The following is an 11,764-nucleotide window of genomic DNA, read 5'->3' on the forward strand; positions in this document are numbered from 1 at the left end:
TTTTTTTTTTTCGTCCACCGATGTTCTCCTCTCAAATGAAGGTTGGAAGAGAGAATCTATGATCCCCGATGATATTCAAAACTCAGATGAAGGGCAGGAAGTGAAAAGCAGAATAGGAGATATGGAGGAAAGCCAGCGTCGTGGTGGTCCGGATGATATTATGAGAGGAAGATTTAAACAGCAAAGTCCAACAATGCTGGACATGATCGTATCATAACTTGGCTGCTATTGAAGCAGTAGATATAAGCAACTACCTTGTACTTGTACATAAATGCTTGTGGCAAAAAGGCTTCACCTCTTGCAGACACATGGACCGAGGTTGACAAGACATTTTTCCAGCATTTTATGTCAATTTCTTGCATTTTTCCGCTTTAGGAACCACAACGTCTGGTACGTTTGATAGGAGCAGCTGTAAATGACACAAACCATCAGCACTTTAAGAGTTTTTGATGGGACTTCTTGTGAAGTAAATCAGCTCCTGCAACAAACAGATGATCACATGTGGAAAACAAACCCCAACATTACAGCCCCAGCGGGTCATTGTGCAGTTTGACCACAGTTTCTTGAGTGCAGCGAGTTGACGAACTTCTGGTTTACCTCCATATAAAGTGGTTGTTAATCTGGCAAGACTGCCGGCTTGTTTTCGACATGAATGACCGTCTGGTCTTTGTGTTTCTTGCTAAACTGGAACTTTTGTTGTAGGAATACCACTTTGAGATCTCAGCAATTACTTCAGTCAGTCAATTTGAAAAAGGTTGTAACCAGCAGGGCTTTAACTCTTTCCTCTTTCTCACAATATAAAGTCGATTTGAAGAAGCAGCAGTGGGTTTTCTGTTTATTCAGATAGTCAGCAGATAGCACGTGCAACTGAAATGTCCTTTCTTTTAGCTCTGCTTTGGTCTTCCAAACCCTTGCGGGAAACATCTCACTCCTGTAAAACGCATCACTACACCCATTTGTTCGTAGCTGACTTTGTCCGTCTACCCCGTTGCTGGTTGGTGGTGTACAGGGCACCTGGACTCCACCATAATCCCTCCATACCACCGCATTTCACCATCTCCACCACCACTAGCATGATGCCATCATCGGTGTTACCTTTGAGTTTGTTTTGAACGTCCAGGGCGATGTCCAGAGGGTAGAACGGCAGCACGGGGTCGTTGACCAGGCGGAGAATGGCTTCTGCTGTCATCTGTAGAAACGCAGCCAAAACAAACGTGTTTTTAATAATCTCATAGTTTAAGTTAGTGTTGATCACCATTCCAAGGTAAGCAGAAAACATCCTGTCAGGTCTCGTTAGCTGTCGATATGATTTGTCTTGTAATTAAGCACACAGGAAACCTGCAGGTAAACAGCCACAGCGTTTGGTGCTTGAGGAGTTTCAAAGACTTTTCCAAAGACTTACAAGGCCCTATTCCTCAAGGGAGTCTGTAGATACATTCTGACATTCAAAGTTAAGACAAAATAAACTGCATATAAATTACCTGTTTACCTCTATATCCCAGCTTAAAAACCAACAGAGACTCGCTGTATATAAAAGATCATTGTTGACAGTGGTGGCTGGTGAAAACGGGCCTAAGTGGGACTGTGGGACTCATTCAACCACTCTCAGAGTATGAGAGTCTCTTATAGTCACTGGAGGCATTAAAGGCCCAAATCAGAGTTTTCCTTTTGCTCATATGTGAATCAGATTTTTATATTTCGTTTTTGCAGCGTGTTTAGAGCAGCCATGGTTAGTCTATCTACAATGAAAATGTGTTGACATCGATGGGTTTAAAATGTTTCTCCTGATGCTTGAAGTCACTGTTTTCCTCTAATCACAAGGTGGTGGTTCCATCCCCCTCCACAGCTGAAGTGTCCTTGGGCAAGATGCTGAACCTGAAGTTGCTCCCAATGGCAGGCGGCGCCTTGCATGTCGCCATTAGTGTATGAATGAGAAAACATCGTAGAGCGCTTTGAGGACCACTAAGGCAGCTATATAAATGCAAACCATTTACTGTAACCGATGTTTATCCTCCGTGTCACTACGTAAACGCTGCTTTATGATTCATTCTCGCCTCCAGTCAGCGCTACAGCGAGTCCGACTCAGTTTAAACAACACAGCAGTGCTTCAAATGACCACCATAAAAGAGACAACAACAACCAAACACACACAGGAGCTGTGCTACGTAGATCTGTTTGCTTTGAAAACCTTCAATTTTGTACTGCGCTGCATCACACAGTGACGTACAGGTGGTCAAAATGAAATTAATGGGAATTAGTGGCGAAAATTAATTGTTTCAATCAACTGAAAGGCAAAATAGTCGATGAGTAATGATTAATAGATAGAAAAATGTTCCACAAAAAGCTGTGTACATATTATAAATATCAACTACATGCATCCACGCTAGCTTCTGTAAAGACATCCATCCACATCAGAATGACTAAACTGGCAGTAACTGGTTTAAACTGTGTGTTTCTGTCGTGGCTTCCTGTCAGTTTAAACTGTTTATTCCAATTACTTATCAGCAAATTACAACATTTTCAGCAGGAGAAAGTTCAGAGTCGTGAAAGAACTGAATCAAAACTGCTTTTATCTGCTTCTCCTGGTTTTAGTTTCATAAAACCATCACACGCTGCCACATTCAGATACAAAAGCATTTGTACAAAGCGAAGTTTTCCCCGTACGCACAAAGCAAAACCAGAGTCATCGGATTCATGCGCTGTTTTGAATAGAGTTTTGTAAAAAGCAGGAATATGAAGTCTGCTCTGAACGGAGCTCTCTTTTAGTCTCCTCTCAGATGAAGGCTGGAAGAGAGACTCCACTGATCTAAGAGGAGGCAGAAGTCTTGAGTCTCTGGTCCTCGTGTTCTTCACTGTCGATAATGACGAGCATCACTTTACTGCTGCTGATTGATTCTGCGCGGCGCGATAAAACAATCATGCTTTTGGATCAGATTCGGCTAAATTCACCTTCTGTCCACAGCACTGATGCTTCTGGCTGCTTAGAGTCAGAAGACAAACAGGAAACTCAGCCCCAGCAGTGACGTAACCAAAGAATAACCCGTTAAAAAGTATTAACGGCAGAGTTCTGATGCCAGCTGCCCCTGACTCTCGACCAGAACCAACGAGAACAGAGAGATAAGCTGGAAATCTCCAGGAAAAGGCTAATGAGTAGTATCCCCTGGGAAAAGTGTGTAATGATCCTAAAGTTTGATTTAAGGGTCTTACAGAGTGGGACTGAAGACTGCAGAGCTGTAAAAGAGGACTGCAGTGATGTCGACCCACAATATTCTCCCTGGAGCAGTGAATGAGCTCAGAGCGAAGCTTCAGAGGTGACGGCTGCATCACGTCCGTCATTAGGCCGTTAGATGAACGTCTACAGGTTTCAGTATAGTGAAAGAAAGCAGATATGATGTGCTTTCCTTACATTTACTGTAACAGTATTATCAGTGTGCTATTTGAGATATTAATGATTTAATAATTAAGTGAAATTAAAAAGACATGGTGAATGTAATGACAGATATTTTGATTTAAGTTCACAATTAGTCAATTTATGACAATTATTTATTGATTTTAGAAATAAAAACTCATTTTTTGCCTTTTCACTTTTAAATAAACGATGTTCACGTTGTGCAGCACTGTTATCATATACGATATAAATCTTGTACATACATCTATAGTTGTACCTCCATAGCTGTTATTTGTTTATGATTAATAAGTAGGGATCACATATATCATACTGAGGGTGACTAAATATTATTATATATCATATATTATTGTATATTAAATCCATTACTTATTAATATGTGTATGTACGTAGGCCTAAACATAGATGTAAGTAGTGTACTGTTGCAATATACTTATATTGGTAATATACATGACTATAACAATCTATTAGCAAATGACATATTTATCCTGAAGAAATATTAAGTCCACTTATTACATAAAGGAACATGTAATATTGTAATGACTCATAGGGTGATTATACTTCTTCCTGCTCCTCTTCCAACTCATGTTTGTACATGTTTATCCCCTTGTGGTTTTTTTGTTTTTATTTTTTATTTTTGTTTAAAATAAATATTTCATTCATTCACATTCCTCTCCATCCAAAAAAGACTTAATATAAAGCTATTCTCTACCTGAATTAGAAAATAAAATTGTTCTCAAAACTCCTCATGTGCTGAACTTATCAAAAGACACTAGAATTTACGGATGTTCCCTAAACGCCTCGTGCAAGTTTGGTAGAAACTAGTCGGGTGGATGCAGCCTTGTGCACATGAAGCCTCTCGTCTCCATTCAGTTGCTGCAGAACGGCAGCTCAGACATGAATGTGACTGATAAGACTGACATGAGGCGTTCTAATGTCAGATCTCCCCAAGTTTCAACCAAATGTTTCAATCTACACGGACTATTTTCTATCAGTGGAGCCGTTACATTTCAAAGTTTTATTTGACGAGGCTGAATTTACACATCATGCAGCTCGAATACCAAGTTTACTGTCAGCCTGAGAATCTGGAAAAATAATAATATCTGTCTTCTTAACTGTAATTCAAACTCGCCTTGTGTTTCACATCTTAGCCAATAAAACACGTCCGTAAACGGAGCAGCGTCGGCCAAAAAGTCCTGCTGTCCATCTGGAGACGTATCACATCACCACTCGACTCTATTAAAGCAGAATCTTTTATATTAATAAAACATCTGTGGAGTTCATCAGTAAAGCTGGTAAACACGGTAAAACTACTTTGTTTGTTGTTTTTTAAAGATGCTAGTTTTCTGTCCACATTGATCTCATTGCTGCATAAATCTGCTCCTATGTGACCTTTTTCTGAATGTGTTGACCAGTTTTCAGAATAATCCACCAGAAAACTTTGCATAACTTTTCACTTTTTGCTGTGTGACAAAGCTCAATACCTACATTCTGTTGCTTCTATTATCACATCATTATTATCATTACATTTTCTTTCCATGCACTTTCCTTGAGGGTCAGGAGGAGCCGGAGCCTATCGACGCCGACATGTTGCGGGCTTCATACTGATTAGACAACAGCTGTCTCGTGGGGGGAATAAATAACTGGGACACCTTTGGCTGCGACGCTTGTTCTGGCACCCCACACTGAGAAGCACCATCCAAATCACAGAGAGTGTCTGCCTGGCTCTGCTCTCACGCTGGAGTGTCTGTCATCCTGATGCAAACAGATCACTGCCACTGATTCAGCCACTCTCCCAGCAGGTAGAGCACTTGGCACGGCTTCGACTCGGCTTTTGTTGGGCGTATAACATCATTATATGCTAACATATGACTGTGTATAAACAGCCAGGACTATCGACATATCGATCCCCGTGCTCTCCACCTCGACTGTATCAGCCTCAGAGGAAACGCAGCAGCTTTGTGCTTCTCAGGGCCGCGGTATAATTGGAACCCGTCGAGGACATCACACGCATGGCTTAATCTGAGCGACATTCATTCACACATTAAGAAGATTTGACACCCAGCGAGACACGGAGCTGGATGGATCTCTTTTGTCTTTTCTATTCTCTGTAGAAAACGAGAAACAGACCGGTTTCTGCCTGGCTTTCATTTTGAGCTCTCTCTTAGTTTTCTATTGAGTTTCCTGCTTTTATTTTTTAATTTTTCCAACTTTTTTTTTTTGGCCTTCCCTGGATCAGAAGCAGTCAGGAAACAAAGTGGAAAAGAGGACGCCGTAACATGCAGACAAAACTCCCAGCTGGAATCCGATCAGGAGCACTTCTGTTTAGTAAATATACAGCATTATGAATCTACCAGCCATGAGAGGAAAAAATCTATCAGTCGGTTATCACCTCGACTGTTGAAGCAACACCTTGCCAGAAGGCATTCAAGTGAATCTGAAACACTACTTAGGGTGCTAAATACATTCATTTATATGGATGAACGTTAGCTTAATCACATATAGCAGGAGAGAAGGCAGAATATTTTCTTTTGCCCATGTTGGCCTTGAGGAAGCAGCTATGGCTACTTCCTGGTGTCCTTTCATAGACATGTCAACACCCAAAAGCACCAGACACTAAAACATGACTTTGCTACGAAGCCCTGGAAGGCACATGGAGACAGAAAAAAAAACAGGGAGAGAAAAAAAAACAAATAGAGGTATCTTTTACGAGATCTTGCAAAACTTTAGGTAACTCCAGTCCAGCAGGTGGCGGTAAAGCACCTGAATGTTGGATGCCAACCGCAAAATCAATAGAAGAAGAAGAGAACTACTGGTGTATATACGTCTGGGTCTTTGTTGGCAGGACACCCACCCATACGAGAGATTTATTGAGTTTTATTTTGAAATCGGCCTGAAACATAAAGACATTGGAGCGGTGCTTAGCGAGAGGCACAGTTTCACTAAACATCCAATAAGATTGATTTGACTTTTGCGAGATCTCACAAAAGTTTTGCGAGATCTCCTAAAGATACCTCTAGTGTTTTCCCCCTCTACCTGTTGTTTTTCTTTCTCCATGTCCCTTCCGGGGTTCTGTACTTTGCTAATTCACTCTTGTTCAGGTTTTCAGGTGAAAGCTGAGTTTTCCAGCTGAGCAGGAAACAACGACAGGTGCTTCTGAAGGTCACATTTAAAGATGCTTTTTGGGTTTCTCCCTTTCGCATGTTATAGTTTTTCTGCAAACCTACCAAACCCAACGTCCACGCCGATGGCAGGAATTCTCACCCACAGAAAACTCCTTACATGTCTGAGATTCTTGTTTAAAGTCCGGCTTTTCTTCTGTCACTGATCATCATGTGATGCATTTACGTAACACCTGCCCAGCAGCTGCTGTGACACATCTTCAGACAAAGAAGGAGCAGTTTACTCACAGTCGGCCATCATTTCCTAAACAGGGCTTTGTCTCTCCAGCTACACTCACACACCTTTGGTCGTGACACATAACCAACGTTGCATCACCTTTGTTGGGCCGGCTGACCAATCAGAGCAGGAGGGGGCCTTAAAGAGACGGCAGCGAAAATGGAACGTTTGTTGAGATGCCGCAGCAACGTGCAGTAAAAGAAAAATAAGATGTTTTTTGAACATTAAAGCATGTAAAAATTATTGCAGGAAGATATGCAAAAAAGATTTTAATATTATTGATGGATATTGTCACGATTTTGGTGGGAATGGTAATTTTTACTTTAATTTTCCATCAAAAACAAATAAATAAAACAAAAAAAGTGACATAATGAGCAGATTTTTGCTGCATTCTGCACTAAACAAGCATCTCTTATGTTTGGAGAATAGGATCTATAGGCACGTTGAATATTTAACTTTTAGTAAAAATGTTCAGCTCCTGCAAAGTGAATATTGTTCATATTGTGATTTAAAAAATATTTTGAGTATTTGTTGAGCTCTAGTAAACATATTCTAGTGACTCCTGAAATAAGATTATAAACCTGTAAGAGTGCGTAGTTTAAATGTACAGACAGCTTCAATTAAAATCCTGCAATAAAAACCACGTTATGAAAAACAAAACATGTGAATGTTGAAGCGCTGATGTCATTATATTAATGACACTAAAAGTGAGGAGAATGCAGATTTCAGTTTAAATCCAAGTCTGATGTCTTGCAGCATTTTTATTTTATGCCTTTGTATCTGAAATGTGCTGTGAAAACAAAAGCTGTCTAAAAATAAAATAAAATAAGGATAAAGTAAAGGTCAGTGTGCGCTCCGTCCGTCTCTCTGTGTTCCAGCTGACCTGCTTCATTCCTGGCCAGCGAGCCTCCAGTCTGCCTCCAGTTAGTGAGCAGACTCTCGGATGATAAACTCAGTACCAGGTTCATCCACTCAGTGGCACACATCACTCACACCGCCGTGCACACACACTCCTCAGGCCCTCAAAGGTTGAGTGTTGGAGGTCAGCCCGGCCGAGGCTGGCCTGAGAGTGGAGGGCAGCCTGCCAGAGACCTGGTTACAGGGTCAGCGCTCCCACTCAGGCCTCTCACATCCACAAGATGACACACGTAGCTCGTTAACGTCACTATATCATTTTCTGATGGATTGGAGGCATCCTGCTGTAATTACTGAGAACTCTCAGGTGATGGAGGAGATGATGGTGCTGCTGTGTCTGTTGTGATGTATTTTTTTTCTTTAATAAAGCTGAAAAAAATGCTGCTGCCACATTGGAAACAAATGTAGGAGTCCTGCAAACTTCAGTGGTGCTTTATCTATCGCAGGGGTCGGCAGCCTTAAACACTCCAAGAGCCATTTGGACCCGTTTCCCATGGAAAAGAAAACACCGGGAGCCACAAAACCCCTTTGAAATCTAAAATGCATATATGGTTTTTGCCTTTAGCCCTGCAATAGACTGCCGACCTGTCCAGGGTGTCCCCTGCCTTCGCCCTAAGTCAGCTGGGATAGACTCCAGCCCCCCTGTGACCCTCGTGAGGATTAAGCGGTGTACAGATAATGGATGGTTTTTACCTTTATGCTATGTATAAAAAAACTAGTGTGTTGCATTTATGAAATCAATGAACTACTGCAGAGAAAACGAAATTTTATTTCTGCAACAAAAACATTTTTAATTCCAACAACAACAAAAAAAGACGCTGGGTTGAAGGTTACCTTTAAATAAAATTATAAATATCTATTTGAATCCTCCTTGTATTTATGAAATAAAAAGCCGATCTTAAATCCTCCACCTGCAGCAAAGTAAAAATGCCGTCTGGTTGTCCTGCTGCCTGCAGCTGGACTGCTGACCAGACTGCTGACCGCCTGTGAGCTCTTTGGGACGGAGGAGCTCTCTTGTACCAGATTTTAAATAAAGTTCGGTGCTCCTTGATGAAACCGAGAAGCAGTGACTGACTCAGTTGTGACCAACAGTCACGTGAAGCAGATTCGGGGACTTTTCCGTTGAACTCGACTAAACTGCAGGACGTGTTTAATACAGAACAGAACTGAAAAACAACAACGGAAGTAAAAAGTACAGTTTTTGTAGCATGTAAAGCTCCCACTTCCCCCTGAACTGGTAGCACCTGCCTGTGGACACCTGGAGAACATGCTGGCGTGCTAATTTCAGGGTTTTTTTTTTGTTTTTTTTTCCCAAATTAAATAAATAAATAAATAAATAAATAATACAGTAATTTTATGATTCACGGCATTAAACCCTGTCATACTGCAAAGAAAGACATTTGACTTCTCTCTACTTTATGTCATGACTTTGCTGTCTTGATAGAAATTGCAGGACTTCATATTATAGTGAACACGAGCCCACAGTGAGTGAAAATGTGACGCCTTGAGGGTTCAGAGCTGCTCAGAATAAGACTAGAAATGGGGGTCAAAGACTAAATAACTGTCAGTAAGTAAGAATCAACATTATATATATAAAAGTATGTGTACAGCAACAAAAAAGCATGTATATGTGGGGTTCATTATTAAACAAGCTCATACAAGGCAGCCTCTAATTCAGATGTCTGTATTTAGTTTCCCAGCAGCAGCCTGTAAATTAATTTTAAAGTGGTTTTTAACACTGAACTAATGCAGGACCCTGACCTGTATTTAAGCTGCGTGTTTGCCTGCAGTGTTAAGGCTGGATCAGCAGGATTTAGGAGACTTTAAGATGCACAAAAACTAGAAATCAGATATACGGCGCTTTCACGCCTCTGTGCCAACGTGATATCTGCCGTCTTACTTAATCTACCTAAGCAGCTGTCCCTATATGACACTCGTTTGCTAGTATTTTGAAAATGGCTTACAGTGTACAGATCTGTTCTGCACCTCTCTGCGCTGTTGTCGCCGCCGCTGAAATCAATCTGGCAGGGGGAAAGATTAGAGCATTGATTTGAAGCCGGTGAGTAATACTACTGCAGAAAGCATACATCAAAAGCCTGTAATGTGGTGGGACAGAAAACGCCGTTGATTTCTTATTTATGGCCTTATTTCTGGATCGTCTCTTTCTAAGGCAGAGGCGAGAGAGAGAGGAGAGGGAGAGATGGCGAGAGATAATGATGGAGGAAGAAAGGCAGAAAAGAGGCTGTGACATAACAGAAAGTAAAAGACAATCCTGGCTAAAGGAAGATGACAGTTGGAGTGGAGTGAAAGGCAGAACAAACTAGTCTGAGCGCTTCTTCTCATGTTTCCTCCTCCTTCTTCTCTCCTGCCGTGGCCACCATCCCTTCATCCCCTCTCATGCTCTGACCTTTTAGCCTTTAATGAATCCAGCACCATCTGTCCAAGCTACATTTCATGCATGAAACATCGTTTACCTCTTGTCACTGTCTCTGTGAATTTATTTGTTTGTATATATTCATCCGAGGTCAGAAGCCACATCCAGGGCTTATTGACTGACCCTCGGACAAATGACCTGAGTTGACCTCCTGTAAACTTTGTGTAAAAACAAGCAACAGCCTGGAAAACCTACTTTTACAGAGAAAAGTGGTTTTATTTCATGGTTCTGTGCGCTAAAAAACAACTGAAGTCACAAGACTGGTTCTAATCATTTCTCAGCAGGTGTTCGCTTCTCAATAACTAGCAAACCAGTTAGCTGACATAATGGGGGCTCGTTTAGGATCCTCATTTCCCCGAGCCATTAATCAACCAATCAGTGTGAGGTTAGCCAATGTTGCACTGGAGGACTTTCTTCTTTCCACAAGTACCATCTATTACAGTTATAACCTCGACTTGACAACCTCTTAAAGGGTGAAAAAGATTCAAATGGTGCCAGATTCTAGCGCCTGTCGAGAATGATGCAGTAAGTTTAGCCCACGAGGCACGAAGCACCAAGGTTCAGCGCAAAATTATAACTCAAAAATGTAAATTTAAGACTCAAATAAGAGCCTCAGTAGCAGCTCTGTGAGGGTCGACGGATGCAAGACAACGCTTTGACGTAAATGCTAGCATCAACATGCTAACATGCTCCAGTGACAGCTCTACTGGTTAGATGTTTACATCGATGTTTAGCCAACATGAGGCGCGAGCAAAAAGTTTCTGTTTAAGAATCTGTTCCTGTTTTTGTCACGGATGAATCGCGGCACAGTCAGATGCAAGCAGGTGTTCCTGTGAGCCAGGTTTTGCATAACGTCAGGATCGACAGCAGGACTCGTGTTACGTGAGTTTTTGCTTGAAGGTGTGCGTTTGGGATTTCATCATGGCTCTCTGCAGGAGTATCAAGCCTGCATGGATCTTCATCAGCAAGCCCGGGATGATCCAACATTTCTGTCGAGGGTCATCATCGGTGATGAGAGGTGGGTCCTAAGGCTACAACCCAGAGACCAAACAGATGCTTTCAAAGGAAGACCTGCAGTCTCCAAAGACTGAAGTTGGCACATCAGGCCAGCAGCGTGGCCACGGCAACGCTTAAAGTTTCGTTTGATATTAATGGGTTTGTGTGCTGTGAATTTCCCCCCCAAGGATTGGACTGTGAATGCCAAGTTCTCCTGTAACATCCTAAAACACTTGAGGGAGAACAGTTGGTGCACAAGAGAAGAACCGTCGTCCGATGGTAATCCTGTGATCAGTCATGACAACGTGTCTCGATCACAATGTGTTAAAAGTGATCAAAATGTTGGGCTGTACCAACACAATCATGTTCCTCGCCACATTTGGTTGACTGAGACTTCCTCCTCTTCCCTAAGATGAAACTGAAACTTAAGGGTTGCCATTCTGACACAGTGGAGGAGATAACATGCCCCAGCATGGCAGAAGAGCTGGGAGAGGCGCTACATAAGAAGCCTACTTTGAAGTGGACGGTGGTCAAATTTAAATTGGGTATAGTTTTACCAATTCTACCACCAAGGCCATAAAAATCTAAAGCTATTAACAACAAAACATAAATAA

General features: G+C 41.7%; 1 protein-coding gene across 1 annotated transcript in view; it reads right to left on the minus strand.

Moving 5' to 3' along the window:
• Positions 1-984: 984 nt before the first annotated feature.
• Positions 985-11,764, minus strand: part of naaladl2 (N-acetylated alpha-linked acidic dipeptidase like 2) — a gene marked incomplete at its 3' end in the record, with an annotated part of 308,732 nt that continues 297,952 nt past the window's right edge. The window contains exon 13 of the mRNA XM_008276546.1: positions 985-1,189. Within this exon, the coding sequence (XP_008274768.1) occupies positions 985-1,189 (205 nt within the window). The remainder of the gene's footprint in view (positions 1,190-11,764) is intronic.

This window comes from Stegastes partitus, unplaced genomic scaffold (assembly GCF_000690725.1).
Source record: "Stegastes partitus isolate 25-593 unplaced genomic scaffold, Stegastes_partitus-1.0.2 Scaffold76, whole genome shotgun sequence".
NCBI lineage: Eukaryota > Metazoa > Chordata > Actinopteri > Pomacentridae > Stegastes > Stegastes partitus.